Source organism: Idiotropiscis lumnitzeri, chromosome 17 (genome assembly GCF_059441095.1).
Source record: "Idiotropiscis lumnitzeri isolate Australia: NSW breed Sydney's pygmy pipehorse chromosome 17, RoL_Ilum_1.0, whole genome shotgun sequence".
Lineage (NCBI taxonomy): Eukaryota > Metazoa > Chordata > Actinopteri > Syngnathiformes > Syngnathidae > Idiotropiscis > Idiotropiscis lumnitzeri.
Window position 1 is genome coordinate 17,216,814 of NC_142407.1, and position 15,657 is coordinate 17,232,470.

Here is a 15,657-nt window from a genome sequence, read left to right on the forward strand (position 1 = left end):
GTAAAAGTGGTTGTCTTTGGTGTGCAGGTTGAAGTGAGGCGCAAAAAAAAAAAACAAAAACGGAAGTTAGTGTTGTTTCTCGTCGGACGCTTTTGTCTGAGTCACTTAAACACGACAAGCACATTCAAGCCGTTAACTTAATCTTTTTGTTGAAAAAATAAAGTGTTCCTCGAATATAAATACGTCAGATTTTTGGAAGCGAAGCATTGCGAACAATTTTGCTTCTTTGGCGCAAACGGAAGTGTTATTTCGTCTTTCTTGTTTCTGTGGCGGCCGTTTAACGGCGTGCTGTTTAGTTTTCATCAAAGTTTCATTTCACGATTGTTTGTCGATCACAAGTCAAAATGCGCCTGAGCTGTCTTTTAGGTCTTCGTTTACTGGCTCTGATCACGGCGACGGCAGCAGGTGAGACGAAAACAAGAAGTCAAAAATGGATGACGGTGAAGCGACATGTTGCGTTTTTTTTTTTTTTTTTTTTTTTTTTGACATGTTGCGTTTGTTCTGACGTCTGAAGCCCAAGATGACGTCATGGTGGCCATCCCCGGTGGGAGGATGACGACGAAAGGCAGTTCCGTTGGGATTGCAGATAGCGATGAGACCGAGATCCAAATTTGGCCTTTTCTCTTAGACAAAGTGCCTGTCACCAATTCGGCCTTCAGGTCAAACAAGTTTGCGATTTCACATTTTTGCATTTCCATATTGTTGTCAACATTAGACAATTGTTGCAGAGACTTCGTGAGGGACAATAAATACAAAACAGAAGCTGAGAAGTTTGGCTGGAGTTTCGTCTTTCGGGATTTCGTGTCTGATGACGTCAGGAGCAAAGTGACGCACACCATTCAGGTAAAAAAAAGTTCTGCTGGGGCAAATTTACAACTGAAAAGCATTTGTTTACCTCTGCTAATTAACACCATTGAGGCGCAAAAATTTTATTTATTTATTTGTTTGCAAATTATTCATTAAGTCACGTGGGAGCTCAAGTTGGACACTGAAGGGCAGGATGATCTTCGCTGATAAATCAAAGCGTTTTATTGTTTTATCTGTCCAGCAGATGTCGCTGTCGTTTTAGTGTTCCAATTTGCCGTTTTTATTTATTCATTGTTTTGCAGGCGGCTCCATGGTGGCTTCCTGTCCAACGGGCCTTCTGGCGACAGGTCTGCTGGACTTTTTTTTTTCGGGTTTACTTTGCACCCGTCTGTTCACCTTAGACCCCCATCCCCCCCCCATCCCCCTTCAGCCTTCAGGTTCCAGTTCGGGTATCGGTGCCCGTCTGGACTTCCCGGTGGTCCAGGTGAGCTGGAACGACGCTCGGGCCTTCTGCAGATGGAAGAGGAAGAAGCTGCCCACTGAAGAGCAGTGGGAGTGGGCGGCCAGAGGCGGACTCGCGCGTAACAAACACACGCACGAAATAGACACGCATTTTATGAGTGACACATTGAGTCCACAAAACCTTCTCCAGTTGGACTTTCTAGTTTGTGTGTGGTACCAGTGTCATCACGTTCCTGTCTTTTGATCGCAGGTGCAACTTTTCCGTGGGGGAAGCGCTTCCAGGCCAACCGGAGCAACCTGTGGCAGGTGAGCCAAGATGTCATCATGGTGCCGCATGTTCTAATTAGCATGCGAATGAGAGCATTCCAACGTTGACGTAAAACTGGATGTGAACGACAGGGCTCGTTTCCGGACGGCGACACGGCAGAGGACGGATACCACGGCTTGGCTCCTGTAGACGCCTTCCCGCCTCAGAACAAGTTCGGTAAGGAAGGATGATGACGATGACGATGATGATGATGTTGCAGACCATGTTTGCGTGTGTGCACGCAGGTTTGCTGGACATGTTGGGAAACACGTGGGAGTGGACGTCTAGCGCTTTTCCGGCGCCGGCCGGTTCCCGTCAGCAAATGTTTGTGCTACGCGGCGCCTCCTGGATCGACACGGCCGACGGCTCGGCCAATCACAGAGCGGAAGTCGCCGCCAGGTGCGTGATGTTTTTTAACCCGGCACACACGTCACTCACGACCCAACTCGCTTGCTTGCTTCGACGTGAATTCAGCTCCTTTACTAGCCGGGATGGCATGGAGCCATGTCTCCCGTTTAGAAAGGACCCAATAGAATGGCAATGCTCCTTATGTAGACCCCCATCGCAAAAAAAAAAAAAAGAGCCGAGGGGAGGGGGGTGACTAATTTTCAAAAAGGGTTTAATTAAGCGAGGCCGCAGGTAGATTTTAATCTGGCCCACAACTCGGCCCTTGTGCGTGTGACGTGGTCGGGGGCCGACAATCTTTATGAATAAAGCCAGACGGTCGGAGGGCGAGGGACTGACCAGCAAAAAAAGGTCAAGTGCCCAGCGCTGGTAAAGGGTCAATGGGCGTGGCCAAGCAGAGTGAGGACAGCATCTGCACTCCGGTCGGCTCAGTCTGTCATGCCGTCAATGCGCCGTGACGTCGACGTCTACGCACTCGAAAATGGCCTCGTCTGCGACGGGTTAACTTGTTTGAAAGAACTTCTGTGCGAAATGAAGTCAAATCAAACTTTGCTACTTCCAGGAAGTCCGTTTTATGAAGTCACAACAGCATACGTCTCCTCTTTGACTTAAGTCATCTCTCTTCATTGATTGTTCCTGAAGCGACTTCAAGCATGTCACTGTAGCGTCCACTTTACTGAGCAACTTGCGCCATGTCCCGCAGGATGGGCAACACCCCTGACTCGGCCTCGGATAACCTGAGCTTCAGGTGCGCCTCCGATGGCCACGACAGGAAACTGCGCACAGACTTGTAAAGCGCAGCAAGCCCAAGACCGCCACAACAAGAGTGACGTGTCAAAGTTCTCGGTGGCCATCAGATGCGACAAAAAGTTCCACGTGATGTGGAACTAGCTGACTCCAACAAGAAGTCGTCGCGTGGGACTTCAAGACCACACGTCGGCAGCAGTGCGACATCAAAGTTGAATATTTCCACCCTGCGTGACAATGACACAAGCGACCGCCCGCCAGTGTCCAGGAAGTGGTTTTCAAAATCAAGACACACTTCCAAACATAAATGGAATGTTTGTCATGTAGAAGAAAACGCATTTGACGCCAGGCGTTTGTCTACGTCGACTTCAACTTCCTGTTGAACTTTTTTTTTTATTTTCAGATGCGCGGCTTCCTCTCAGAACGTCCGGGCGACATTTGCACTCGACTCACGGTGTCACAAATCAGGAGTACAGGCCGTAAATAAATTTCAGCTGCAACTAACCATTATTTTCAGACGCCATTCTTTTTTTTTATGAATCTGATTCAGTTAATTGATCAATTTCATGATTCAAGTCTTCTCTTCACGAAATGCATGACCTCATTTCAAATTGATGCGACCAACATCAACTCGCGATGATTCAGTTGCAAGCGCGAGGGTGTCCAAACTCGGTCCTTGAGGACCACCGTCCTGCAACACACCTTATCCAAATGATCGCTTCTGAAGAAGCAGAACAGGCAAGACAGCGGCAGCCGCCCTCGAGGACAGAAATGGTGCAGCAAAAATGTTGCTGATTGTTTGCCAAATTCAAGGCAGATGTTTGCCTCGTTTCCTTTTGAAGACTGTAAGAGCCATTTTTTACGTTAAGGTATGTTTGCTTTCAACCTCCCGCCACTTGGGGGCAGTGTGGTGTCCATTGGACACAGGGCTATTTAATCAATGGGCTAACAAGACCCAGGTGGTTACTATTGGGGAGGCAAAAAGTTTTAGACCGTGACCGTGACAAGGTGGAATGAATGGTGTGAGCTGACTTGACGGACAATTGGATGACTTTACTTTGGAAAAAGCGGAACGGACACGCGTCAAACCAACCCAGGCCAGTAGTAACCATAGTGACCCGTTTGATAGGGAAAAGGGTCACTACAAAGACAATCGATCAGCTTTCATGGACGACGGCAGAATTTCTTTTTGAGAGACTGAAATTCAATTGCAAGCATTTGGAAGTTGAACGAGCTCTTGAACCGATCACTTGGTTATCAAAATAGTTCTAAATTAATTTCATCATCAAATAGTGAGAGTTGTAACTGTAAAATCACAAAAGTCAAGTTAAGTTTCCAAGAGACTCGTGAATTGAGATTTGACGCAAATGTTACGCCGGCGAAGCTGCAAAGTTGAATTCAGATCAGATGAGCGCCACCTGTTTGCATCTATTGAGTTGAGAAAGTTTGACGCTAAAACGAGAAGTCCAAAATGTCGCCAATGTCTTCGTGGCTTTAGTTTTGCGCGCTCTGACAGTGGCGCGCGTGCACGTCACCCGATGTCACGGCCGGCTGGAAGGCAGGAAAAACGAGTTTGGACGCATTGTTGCTGCTGCAAGTGTTCTTGACGCGCTTTTGCCTCTTGTCGCTCGTCGGCGTCGAGATGGACTACTCCCGGGACCCGGACTTGTCTGCGGACTTCTCGGACCTGAACTCGCGTTTGCGTCCCCGTCCGCGTCTGAGCGCCAGCGAGCAGCTGTACTGTTCCCTCAGCAGGGTCCCGTCCAAGTCCGCCCGGCGCCAAACCGCGCAGCCGCTGCGCCGAACCGCCTCGCTGTCGGAACCGGAGGACGACGGACCGGATGCCGTCAAAGTCTCGCCCGACCTCGCCCCCCTGAGCCTGCGGGACGCGCGCGAGGGTCCCGGAACCGGCTCCTCGGAGCAGGGGCGCTGCGAGTCTCCGACCTCCGAGGGAGGCGACTCTCCTTTCCAGAGGAGCTACATGACCCTGCCCGACCTCATCAACGGCGGCAGGCCGCTCGGCAGGCGCAGGACCTTCGGACATGTCAATGACACGGTACGGCGTCCTTTTTGGAAAGCTCGGCTCGATCGCTGTCACGTCTGAAAGTCCGAAACAAAACACCTCTGCCGCTTTGCAAGTCGGGGTAGTGTTATTCTAACGCGACGACAAAACCGAACCGATCAAGACTGAGGATGAAGCGGTGAGCTAAAGAAAAAAAAAACAAACGATACTTGCCGATGTCAAATAAATGCTGGCAGCCTTAACAGATTTGTGCCTGGCCTTGAGGTTGAAAAGGAGTACGTTGAAATCTTTAGAAATGGACTGAAACGCATTACTAAACGATTTGAAATGTTCGACGTTTTCTTGTTTTTTTCGTTTCGTAAACAGTTGCAGCAGTCGCAACGCACGATTCACATTGCAATAAACGTGGCGTGACCAAGCGCACATCTCAAGACAAAGTTCAAAGTTCTGATCTGACAATGACTTGTTGCAGCTTAAAGAGGTTCGTCGCGAGGTGGAGTTGTCGCGAAGGCGAAGCATCAAGCTCAAGGCGCAAGTGGACAAATTGCAGGAGAGCCGACACGGACCCGGATGGAGTCAAGACAGAGAGCGGGTAAGTCGCAGCGCATGCGGGAAGCCGGCGACGTCTTTGATACGTGTGCGTTGGCGTGCAGGTGACAGAGGAGGTGCTCTCCATCTTGCGGCTGATGCAGCTGATGCCGGAGCACCGGGGGTCGCCCACCCCGGAGCCGGCACCGCCCGGAGAAAACCGCCTGGACGCCGCCCTCGCCCAGCTGCAGGACATCGCCCGCAAAATGGCCGTCAGCGGCATTGCCAAAAAGGTTTTCACGCTTCACGCCTCCGATGTCGTCCGTCCGCTTCACGTTCCAGCTTTCCTTGAGGGCGGCCATCTTGCATGTTTCCCTGAGAGACGCTCAGCAAGCTCTGATTACGATCTCTGATCATTTGAATCAGATGTGTTCGAGGGGCGAAACATCTAAAACATGCATGATGGCGGCCCTCCGGGACACGCGCCACTTAGCCGGTTCAGACGCAGGTCGGCTCCTCACACCACGACAAGCGGACCGCTTTTGTTTTTGTAACTTCCTGACCAAGACCAGATAACGCCTGACCGCCTTAACGCCGTTTGCGACTTTGAGTCTCTTCTGCTCGTTCCCCCGTCCAGCCACCAAATACCCGATGGACTGACTTTTTGCTTTGTCACCTGGCGTTTGATCAGCTGACTTTAACGTTTGCTTGTCGTCGCTTGGAATTTGCTCCGCATTGGCGACTTTGATACGTGGAAGGACCGCCTCTGACGTTGAAGGAAAATGGTTGTCTTGGTAACAAAGGGACTTGCGTTCATGCAGCCTTTGACGTGCGTCATATTCAAGCGGTGTTCGGAAAGAGAAGGCGCAAGAATGTTGTTCGGCCTCCTCCTGGCATGCGGCGATGTGGACCGACAGGTTCCAGCTGGCACGTAGCCCATGACGCGTTTTCTTGTTTTTCTTCGTGTGTGCGCGCGCGTGATGCATGAAGCGTGTCGAGGGGAAGCAAGAATGTAATGGAATGTGCAACGGTGCATTCAGGACACCAAGTGGACGGGAGAAAGCGGTTCGGAGGACAGCGCCCTGCTGCAACAGGCGCTGAGGGATCGAGACGACGCCATTGAGAAGTGAGAGGGGCGAGCGAGCGGGCGGGCGGGCGAGTGGGTGCTTCGGCAGCTGACGAGCGTTGTGTCGCGGCAGGAAGAAGGCCATGGAGACGGAGCTTCTGCGCAGCAAGTCGGAGATGATGCTGCTCAACAATCAGTTGCTGGAGGCCGCGCAGAAACGTTTGGAACTCTCGTTGGAGCTCGAGGCCTGGAAGGTGAGCCGCCAAACTGGCGCCGCCTTACGCATGATAGAAAATGTGCAGTTCCGCCTCGTCCAGGGCATTAAAACGTATTTGCAGGTGCTGCTCGCTCAGAGCAATATTGTCGTTTTAATATTGATATACAATATAAAATCATATTGTTGCTATGCTTTCATTCGACGGTCGTAACATTCTACGTGGGATCAACATTTAATGCTCTCTTTGCGTACATGCGTTAGTGCTGACCAACTATTGAGGACAATTTCTCTTTTTTTTGCCACAGTGCATTCATATTTGACTTGACTGCGATACGTGGCGCTCGCTCATCGCAGACGGCTGAGTTTCATTTTTCCACATCGCGTTCATCATTCACATTGACACTCGACCATGTGCGAATCCAACCTGCTCCAACTTTTGGGAGCCGTCGAACAATTGGTACCACAATTTGCAGTGGAGATTGTTTGCCCTAATTTGTACTCCGGTGGCCGACAAACAAACTTTGATGGAAGCACTTTTAAGCTTGACTGGCAAAAGTGTGGAACGTGCTTTAAGATCGTGTGCTCAAAGAGTAGCGCGAACCTTTGAAGCTCATTCACGGAGGTCAATTCAACAATCTCGCGCAGTTACGACCAGATGGTTTGTGCTCCGACAACACGCATTTGGAAATCAAAGGTTCCAAAAGGCAGTTTTGATGGGAAAGGCTGCCTAAATGTTGGCGCGTCAGTTTAACGGCTTGTCCTTTCAGGTGCGGCTTTCGAGACTAGGTGCCAACGCATTAAACGGGGCGAGGTACTTGCGTTGCCTAGCAACCACTGAGGCAGGGTCTATTCAGCTCTGCATCCTTTGTTCAGGAGGACATGCAGCTGCTTCTGCACCAGCAGCTGCTGCTGCAGCAGCAGCTGGAGCAGAGTCAGAAGAAAACATCTCGCATGGGCATCTTGAGGAGGAACAAGGCGCCGATGCAGCGGCCGGCCAACTTCCCGGCGGCACCCGGCCCGGCCTCACCCGCTTTGCCGGACTCGCCCGCACACAGCCCCACCCAGAACTTCTTTGGCCGTCCTCAGCTGTCGCCCGCTCAGGCCGCGCCCACCTGGAGGGACAAGTGGAAGAGGAGCAACGGGGCCAACGTAGGGCGGCTCCCTGCACTCGAGGCGCCCGAGCGCAGGGACGACGACGGCTTCCAGGTGGTCTCGCTCGACTGACGCGCAAACGCATCGCCGGCAAGCAATCAGCTCATTATATTACGTCGGCGTAACAACGCGTGAGCAATATTCAATAACATGACCAGGACAATAAAAATAAATAAGCGGCTTCAGCTCATTACATGCTTGCGTATTCATTTCTCTCCATGGATTTGTGTGATTGTTTACTTTGGTTATGACTTTTATTATAAATAAACAATGCCAGCCAGCCGCCGCATTCACTCTCCTTTCTTCTCCACCACATTACAGGTATTTATGATATGCACATTCATAACACAGACACACATTTTATAGCACATCTCAGAACAGCTAGAACTGTAAGAAAGCACTTTACATATGGTGTGATATAAATTGGCAGAAAAATATTATTTTGAGAGCCATCGTTTGTGCAGATCTCAGAACTCTGTGGTGCAAATTATATTGATGAGATTATAAATACATAATACACGTTTGACATCAAGCGCTTGGCCATGATGACGTGTTCCGTTCTGACAGCGTCTGCTAAATTGCCAACATTGCCGTCATCTTATTTTCCGTCTCGATTTCAACACAACATTTCAGTTCATAGCTGCTGGCGCTCCGCCCTTACGTGGATCGAGTCAGACTTCTGTTAAAAGCCGCAATTTGCATGCTTAGCGCCTCCTCGGTTAAAACGCGACTTGTTAGTGGGGTTGTTTATTTGTCACCACAGAGGGAATGTTTATATGACGCCATATGGAAAGCGCTTTGTTACAGCTCCATCTGTTGTGAAATGCACTATAAAAATTAAATTGTATTGTATCACACAGCTCGTGGCTGCTGTTGCGCATGGTCTTGCATATCGAACAAATAAAGACCGTACTGCTGCGGCGCAGGTTAGCTTTGTATTCAAGTAGCCGCAAATACTTCCAGGAGTTCAGGCGACAGTTTGGTGCAGGTTATTGTGACCGGTTTACTGTAATATGCCACTGATTCGTGAGCGTGGGGAATCAGAGCCCTTTAAAAAAATAAAAATTTAAAATGCAACTTTGATAATCTCAAAATTGCATTGTGTGAGATCACTGAGACGCTGTGTGCTCTCGTGCTGGCTGCACTTCTGAGTGCGATTATGGGATGCCTGGGCGGGTCATTTTGCACTTGCCGTCAAATATTTTGATTTGATTCATTACAAAATCAAAGATTTTGATCAGCAAGCAGAAGAAAGTTGTGCTTGCATCTATCAAAACATTTTGAGTTACGCGACATTACTAAACATTTTTAATACTTCATATCTAGCGGTTTCAAAATTAATCAGTTAATTGAAAATTATTTATAATCATATTTTGAGCTCTTCTTTAACTGCAAATAGTCCAAATGCTCGGATTTCTGGTGTCGTCCTTCATAAAAGCAGAATCACCGAAATTTGATCGGCATCGGCTTTGACTTTGGAAAACAACACGCTAACCAGAAAGTGGGGGGAAAAAAAGCTCGGTGAGTTGCACATCTCTCGCTTTTGTGTCATTTGGATCTGATTTTTTAATCACTAAAACATGACCAAATAAATAATTGGTTAACCAACAGTAATTCAGGAGAAACACTTTTCTAATACACTTTCATGCAAAATACAAAATATATTCAAAGAAATAATGGATAGCGATTCGAAAAACCTAAAGTGGGGTCCTCACCTATTCGGCGCCATCACACTTGGTTACAAAATGGCAGCCTAATAGTTGCCTTCGTTTGCATCATGTATCATTTTTGAATGCCTTTTCCAATTACCATTTGCATTCCCTCCCTTTAGTAGTGCATTGTGCCACAACATGCCGGGCAACACTGAGCCTCGTGCACGCAGCGTCCTCACTTAGCAGCAGCAAAAGGAAGAGTTGAGCGTAGCGCAAGCTCAGCTGGCTAATCGTTCGCACGTCGTTGAGACAATACACACTTGTGAGTAGTCGCTGCTCAGGTGTGTCGCAGTTAAGCAGCAGCATTAGCACTAGCGATGCTCATTTATGCTAGCCCACGCATTCAAATTGGAACGAGACGTGCTTTGTTTCAACCTTCTTGTGTTTCCATACAAAATGCTTATTTGTGATTAGTTTTCCAGTTCAAATTTTACGACGGGTGCCAAATATTTTGAAGCAAGAACGCTGGGAGTCTTTTTTGGGAGGGCTTTGCAACCGGACCAGCAGCAAGAAGGGGACTTCTGTCGTCGGCCATTTTGCTCCCCCGTGACCTTCTGACCTTGTGGCGGGCAGCCGGGCGTTGGTTGGTTTATGACTGCAGGAAGGAGACCACGGAGCTGATGAAGTCCAAAGGTTTGTCAGCATGGATCCAGTGGCCTGCATCAGGAATGTACTGGATGTCGGCGCACGGGAACAGTCTCTCAATTTCCGGGTAGTCTTCAGAGCTGCGGGAGGGACACGCAATGGACATAAGGCCGAGAGCTGCACATAATCGGACAGACAGAGAGAGAGAGAGAGAGAGAAGGGGGAGCAGAGAGGGAAGAATAGAGTGCTGGGGAAAGAGCGCGAGAGACACAAAAAGCGAAATGAAGCTAGAGAGGTACAGGGAGAGAGTGCGAGAGAAACAAAGAGCAACAGAGGTACAGATAGAAATAATGCCATAAAAGTCGAGAACGACAGAGAGCTCCAGATGGAGAGAGTGCGAGCAAGAGCGTGTCAGAGACGGAGATGGAGATGTCGAGAATGACGGAGAGACAAATGGAGGTGGAGCGAGAATGAGCCGCACACACGTCGCACCTGATGTAGGCAGATGAGGCTCCGCCCAGGAAGAGGGTGGGGCCGCGGTAAGCGGAGCCAAAGGCGGGGAAGCCGATGATGTCATGGAGATGAGCCGAGACGGCGTCCAAGTTGAGCTTCCAGACGTAGCGGCCGTCGCTCTCCACCAGGTTGCTGAGCAGGAACTGGCGCACCGAGCGCTCCTGAAAGATGACAAAATGGCCGTCCGGCAACAGCCAATCGCCACGCAGCAATTTGCCAGCTGTCCTTTTCAGACACCACACTTCAATAGTCCCGACAACAACCACCCGAAATGCCATCGCTAGTAGCGGAGAATGAGCAAACGAGTTCCAGCGCTCACACCCCGAGTTACGAGTGGAATTTGTGGAGTGACCACGCTCGCCGTTCATCGGTTGCAGACTCACCCCCCCCGCAACAACCCCAAAAGTCAAGATGTGCTCCGCATGAGGAACAGTACTGACGTGATGTTTGACTTGAATTGAATTAAAAAAAAATAAAATAGAATAAAAAAAAAAAACAATTTCACCCAAAAATTCAAACTCCGTATAAAGCCCTGTCGTGTGACGCTTGCCTTCGTTTTCGGTTCGGTTTTTGGAGTCATCTACAGCTGCGCCTGGCCCTCAACAGCTTGAAGCCTCGTTTTGGAACAACTGCTCATTAATTGACGAAACTTAACAAACTGATGCTCTTTGGGAAATGAGTCAAGTTTAGTTTGCCTCCACCATCTAGCGCTTCTATCGTACATTTTTGCCCTCAAGTCTAACCAAAAAAAAAAAATATGTATACAAAATGGGCCAAGTGACAGCGCATATTCCAAAAAAAAAAAAATCCCAAGTCTCAAGGCAGCATTGGAGTTGAAGGGCTAAAAGTTCCACTGAAAATCCAAAGCTAGTGATGGGAGGGTCAGGAATGAGCCGAAGCGATTGCCAACACAACCGAACTCTGACCTTGATTGTGCGCCGCAGTTGGTCCTCGGCGACACGTCTGGCGGTGGAGCGCGGCAGCTTGCCACAGACGTCCACGTCCTGCATGGCACGGACGTACAAGCCGAAGTCGGTTCCGGTGTTGCTCCGGGCCGGGCTGACATCTACCACCACCAAACGCTCCACCAGCGCCGGCTGGCAGACAAAGAGCGGTCAGTATTTCTTCCGCAGCCTTCAAATCCATCTCACAGAAACAGAACCAGGTTAACTAAGACACGTTGCAAACGAGTTGGAGCAAAGACGAGCAGACCCGATGCATTCGGACCTGTGTGAGGGCGGTGGTCATGGCCGTCTTCCCACCCATGCTGTGTCCGATCAGGACACACTTGTCGATGCGCAGCTGAGCCAGAAGGTGTGACAGGTCGCCGCTCATGGCCTCGTAGGTCAGCAGGGGATGGTGGGAGCTGTTGCCGTGGTTACGGGCATCAACCGTTAGCACCTGACCAGACAAACGGAAAGTGAGGACACTTGCACTGGCAACCAATGAATAGGTGGCACACAAATATTCAAAATAGAACGTCAATTTGGAAAGGAGGCGACTGAGTTAGATGAGGTTTTTTTCCCCCCCAGGTGTCTGATTTGTAAAAGTACTCTTGACGTCAAAAAGTGTTTTAATGCGTACGGAAATTTCCCTCATCTCCATTTGCGCGTGCATCCAGCATCGCCACGTTTACCTTTCGACCCGTCCGCTGCACCAGAGACTTGCCGATGGAATTAAAGTTGGATTTGCTCCCGAACAATCCGTGGAGGAAGACCAGCGGCGCGCCGCTCTCTCCCTTGCCGTCAAACACGTCGTAGGTTAGGTTGACGGGGCTGCAACAAGACAACACACCAGGCCGTTCCGAGCTTGGGTCACTCGGACACTTGTCATCGGCGCACACAAAAACACGTCGACTGGCACGCCTTATTCTCAGCTAGGGGAGCTCATCATGCGTCTCGCAACACTTGAGAGAGTTACTTGCTATTAGTCTGAAAATCGGTCCGTATAGCACACGGGCCATCGATGGCAGCAAGCTCCAGTGACAGGCAGGCGGAACAATGAAATGCTCTTCCACCAAATGGGACAAGGTGCACCTGTCACTATTCATGCAAAAGGAAAAGAGCTCACATTTTTGCTTGGTGGTGTGCTTTGACATTTTTCAAATGTTAATTAATGATAGGGGTTAGTGATCAATGTTAAAGACAGTTCAAGGGAAATTAGATACAATTCATATTTAGAAGTGTTCCTAAATATTAGTGTTGACATGTTGAAATTGTGAAGGACATTTCCAAATAACATCAATGTCATTGACGCGAGCAAAGGAAGCGAAAAGGTCGCCACACACCAGAGCAAATATTTAAATTGGTACAATTGTAAACATCCGTCAAGGTGTAATTTGAGTTTTGTAAGAGTAATAGCAGAAAAAAAAATCGTGACTGACATCAACCTGATAGTAACAGTAGCCCAGATAGTTCGTAACGGGGCAACTGAATGTCGTTGGCGTCAAATATTTGGGTGCGATGGGTCGACAGGACAGGAAAAAAATGCGTAATAATAATTTAAAAAGGAGGAAAAAGGAGCTTGGAATTCGGAGCTGTGTTTCGTGAAAAGGGAGACGTTACAGGTGGTATTGTAGTACCACCGTGTGGACGTTGAGTGTCGCTGCACTATGTCATGTCAAGGTTCACTACATTGTTGAGCAAGCGAGTTGCTGCCTAGTGTGTGTTTCATTCACTGCAATAAACGGCCTCCATGGAAGTTACCTTCGTGTCTGTGTAATAATAATCACACCATACTTCTAACATTCGACTCGACTCAACTGGGCACATTCTTCGACTCGTGAAGGAAGTCATCGTCTTTGTATTTTAAAAACGAAAACATGACACTTGCCCCCACACGGTCGGCGGGCAGCTAAGCGGCTAACTAGCTAACTAGCTAACTAGCTCGGTGAGAGCAGACGGTTAGCGGTCCGTGTAGCACCCGGACCCGACAGCGCCGGCTGTTACCTGGGGCCGGACGAGCTGGCATCCCTCCGTCCGGCCGGCACTCGGATCGGTGTCCAGCTTCCGCTTCCGCTCGAAAGCAGAAGAAGCCGCCGTCGCGTCCCGCGGACCAGGCTACACAAGGCGCTCATGGCGGCGGGGGCGCGTTTTTCTGAATACGACGACTTGGACTCTGCGTCAACTGGGTCACATGCGGCCGACCCCCCGCTTGTTGGTCGCTTCGGGCTAATTGCAAGCTACCAAGCTAGCCGGTGGACAGACAATCAGAGAGCGGAGTCGGTTGACAGACGCAAGCGTGGCTTTACGTCATAACCGCATTCGTTGACGCAGGAAGAAGCGCACAGGCGCCTTCATAGCGGCCATATTGGTGGGGGCAACGTTCCGTTCAAACGCAATGCATTTGCAGTGAAATCAATCAATACGTCCTCGGTTGTCATCCGATTTTCAATAGGGTTGACTTTTTTTGTCAACATCAACACGTGTGCTATTAATACAGAACATGTTTTTAAAGGAACCCCCCCAAAATGTTCTTTACTTTTATTTGTTATTTGTTCTTTCTTTTTATTTACAACATAAAGTAAAAAACACAAGGTGTTTCGCAGCAATAACATTGCTTGGCTGCTTCCTCTGACTTGTGAGGTTTTTTTGTTTTTTTTTTCCGAGTAGCGAGTTGGTTCCACTGCCGTGGAGCGTGGAGACGTCATGGCTGTAATGTCACTTTTATCTTGACACATTTTGTAAGCTGTCATCTGAGAGGCTACGAGAATGTTTTGTATTCACTTCATACAACATTACACGTTGTGTTTTCTTCAGAAACGTTTCTCTTCTTGGATTTGTCCATGCTTTACAATTGAATAGCTCAGTCAATCTTAGCGCCAGGTGTCGCACGACCGTGGCGGCGACGCATTGAGAGCGATAAAAAAAAGAACTGTTTAAACCTAAACGATACAACAAGGGAGCCAAAATCGACCATTAAAAAAGCCAACTGAAGTGAAAATGACATCATTATTTATCTTATGCAGAGAGTCACAGTAGAAGCTGTGATATACATAACCGTCAAATTTGATGTTGTTTTTGTCAATCATTATTGATCAAAAGATATGAAAATTACCAATGCAACCTGGCTAATATATTCACAGAATGACAGCATTTTACAGTTACTGCTTACAAAAACGGAATTGAAGAACAAAAATACCAAAGCGCTTCTCACTGGCTCCTGATGACGCAGCATCCCACATGGCTCGCGCTGCTGCTACTTTCCACCACCATCTCTAGGTGGTGCCAGAGAGCGACATTGCTCTCAAACGATATTGAACACGTGACACGTCAGAAAAACTTTTGGACTTCAAAAAGTCGACAAAGCGAGTTTATTTTCAGCGCAATCGCTGCATGGCTAACACTCAGTTTCCTGCTTTTGCGTCATAGTGGGAAGAGAGGCACTGCTCTTGTTTTCCTGCCTCGATGGCTGCAAACATTGGTTGCTATGGGAGACCATTCTGTTGGGGTGCCACGGGCTGTCACCATGGCGACCGCTAGAGGCGCAGACTCAGGGGAGCTCATGGTGCGAATGCTAAACACATCCGCAGGATCCACGTACAAACGTTGAACGAGTTTCTGTGACATGACATGTCATCTCGAGGAACTCTTGGAAATCTGAATTTGCGGGCTTGGCAAACACTTCTTGCTCCACCGATTATTTCTTTGACTAATTTACTAATGAATTGCGCTGCATCCTGCGTGTTGTGTGCTGTGTGTAGTCAACTCCAGTCAAGTCAAGTCAAATTTATTTCCGCAGCCCTTCGTCACAGAAAAGGGTCAAAGGGCTTCACATGCGCACAGTTGACAAATGTTAACGACAACCCCCCTCGCCTAAACCCCCAGGAGGGCAGTAACGCAGAAAAAACCCATCTGGGGAAAAATGACTTGGCATGATTCGACTGAGGCGGCACGGTGGCCGACTGGTTAGCTCGATGACCTCACAGCGCAGAGGTCGTGAGTTCAAATCCAGAAACTTGCGTGACAGGTTGATTGGACACTCTAAATTGGCCCCAGGTACGAGTGTGAGTGCGGCTGGTTGTTCGACTTTGTGTGCCCTGTGATTGGCTGGCAACCAGTTCAGGGTGTGACCCCGCCTACTGCCCAAAGACTGCTGGGATAGGCTCCGGTGCCCCTCGTGAGGAGATGCAGT

The 15,657-nt window shown here is 49.1% G+C and overlaps 3 protein-coding genes across 5 annotated transcripts; 2 read left to right on the forward strand and 1 right to left on the reverse strand.

Annotated features, from left to right (window-relative positions):
* Nucleotides 1-272: 272 nt before the first annotated feature.
* On the forward strand, nt 273-3,233 carry sumf2 (sulfatase modifying factor 2). 2 transcript variants are annotated; one of them, XM_088280423.1, is made up of 9 exons: nt 273-405; nt 515-659; nt 729-843; nt 1,110-1,154; nt 1,238-1,388; nt 1,520-1,575; nt 1,669-1,753; nt 1,822-1,975; nt 2,685-3,233. In XM_088280423.1, exons 1-9 carry the CDS (start codon nt 345-347, stop codon nt 2,773-2,775), a joined length of 903 nt encoding a protein of 300 aa, XP_088136549.1. In that variant the 5' UTR covers nt 273-344; the 3' UTR covers nt 2,776-3,233. The 2 variants fall into 2 exon arrangements, with proteins under 2 accessions (XP_088136549.1, XP_088136548.1); XM_088280422.1 differs by having other exon boundaries at nt 515-843.
* A 715-nt stretch (nt 3,234-3,948) lies between these two features.
* Nucleotides 3,949-7,994, forward strand: bicdl2l (bicaudal-D-related protein 2-like). Of its 2 annotated transcripts, none has more exons than XM_088280418.1 (6): nt 3,949-4,784; nt 5,224-5,343; nt 5,405-5,572; nt 6,320-6,405; nt 6,479-6,599; nt 7,330-7,994. In XM_088280418.1, exons 1-6 carry the CDS (start codon nt 4,371-4,373, stop codon nt 7,837-7,839), a joined length of 1,419 nt encoding a protein of 472 aa, XP_088136544.1. In that variant the 5' UTR covers nt 3,949-4,370; the 3' UTR covers nt 7,840-7,994. The 2 variants fall into 2 exon arrangements, with proteins under 2 accessions (XP_088136544.1, XP_088136545.1); XM_088280419.1 differs by having other exon boundaries at nt 3,963-4,784; nt 7,436-7,994.
* A 1,669-nt stretch (nt 7,995-9,663) lies between these two features.
* On the reverse strand, nt 9,664-13,833 carry abhd11 (abhydrolase domain containing 11). Its single transcript, XM_088279970.1, has 6 exons — nt 13,473-13,833; nt 12,161-12,299; nt 11,752-11,925; nt 11,451-11,621; nt 10,504-10,685; nt 9,664-10,151 (listed from the first exon to the last, which is right to left on the reverse strand). The coding sequence occupies exons 1-6, from the start codon at nt 13,598-13,600 to the stop codon at nt 10,016-10,018; spliced, it is 930 nt and encodes a 309-aa protein (XP_088136096.1). The 5' UTR covers nt 13,601-13,833; the 3' UTR covers nt 9,664-10,015.
* Between the last annotated feature and the right edge of the window lie 1,824 nt (nt 13,834-15,657).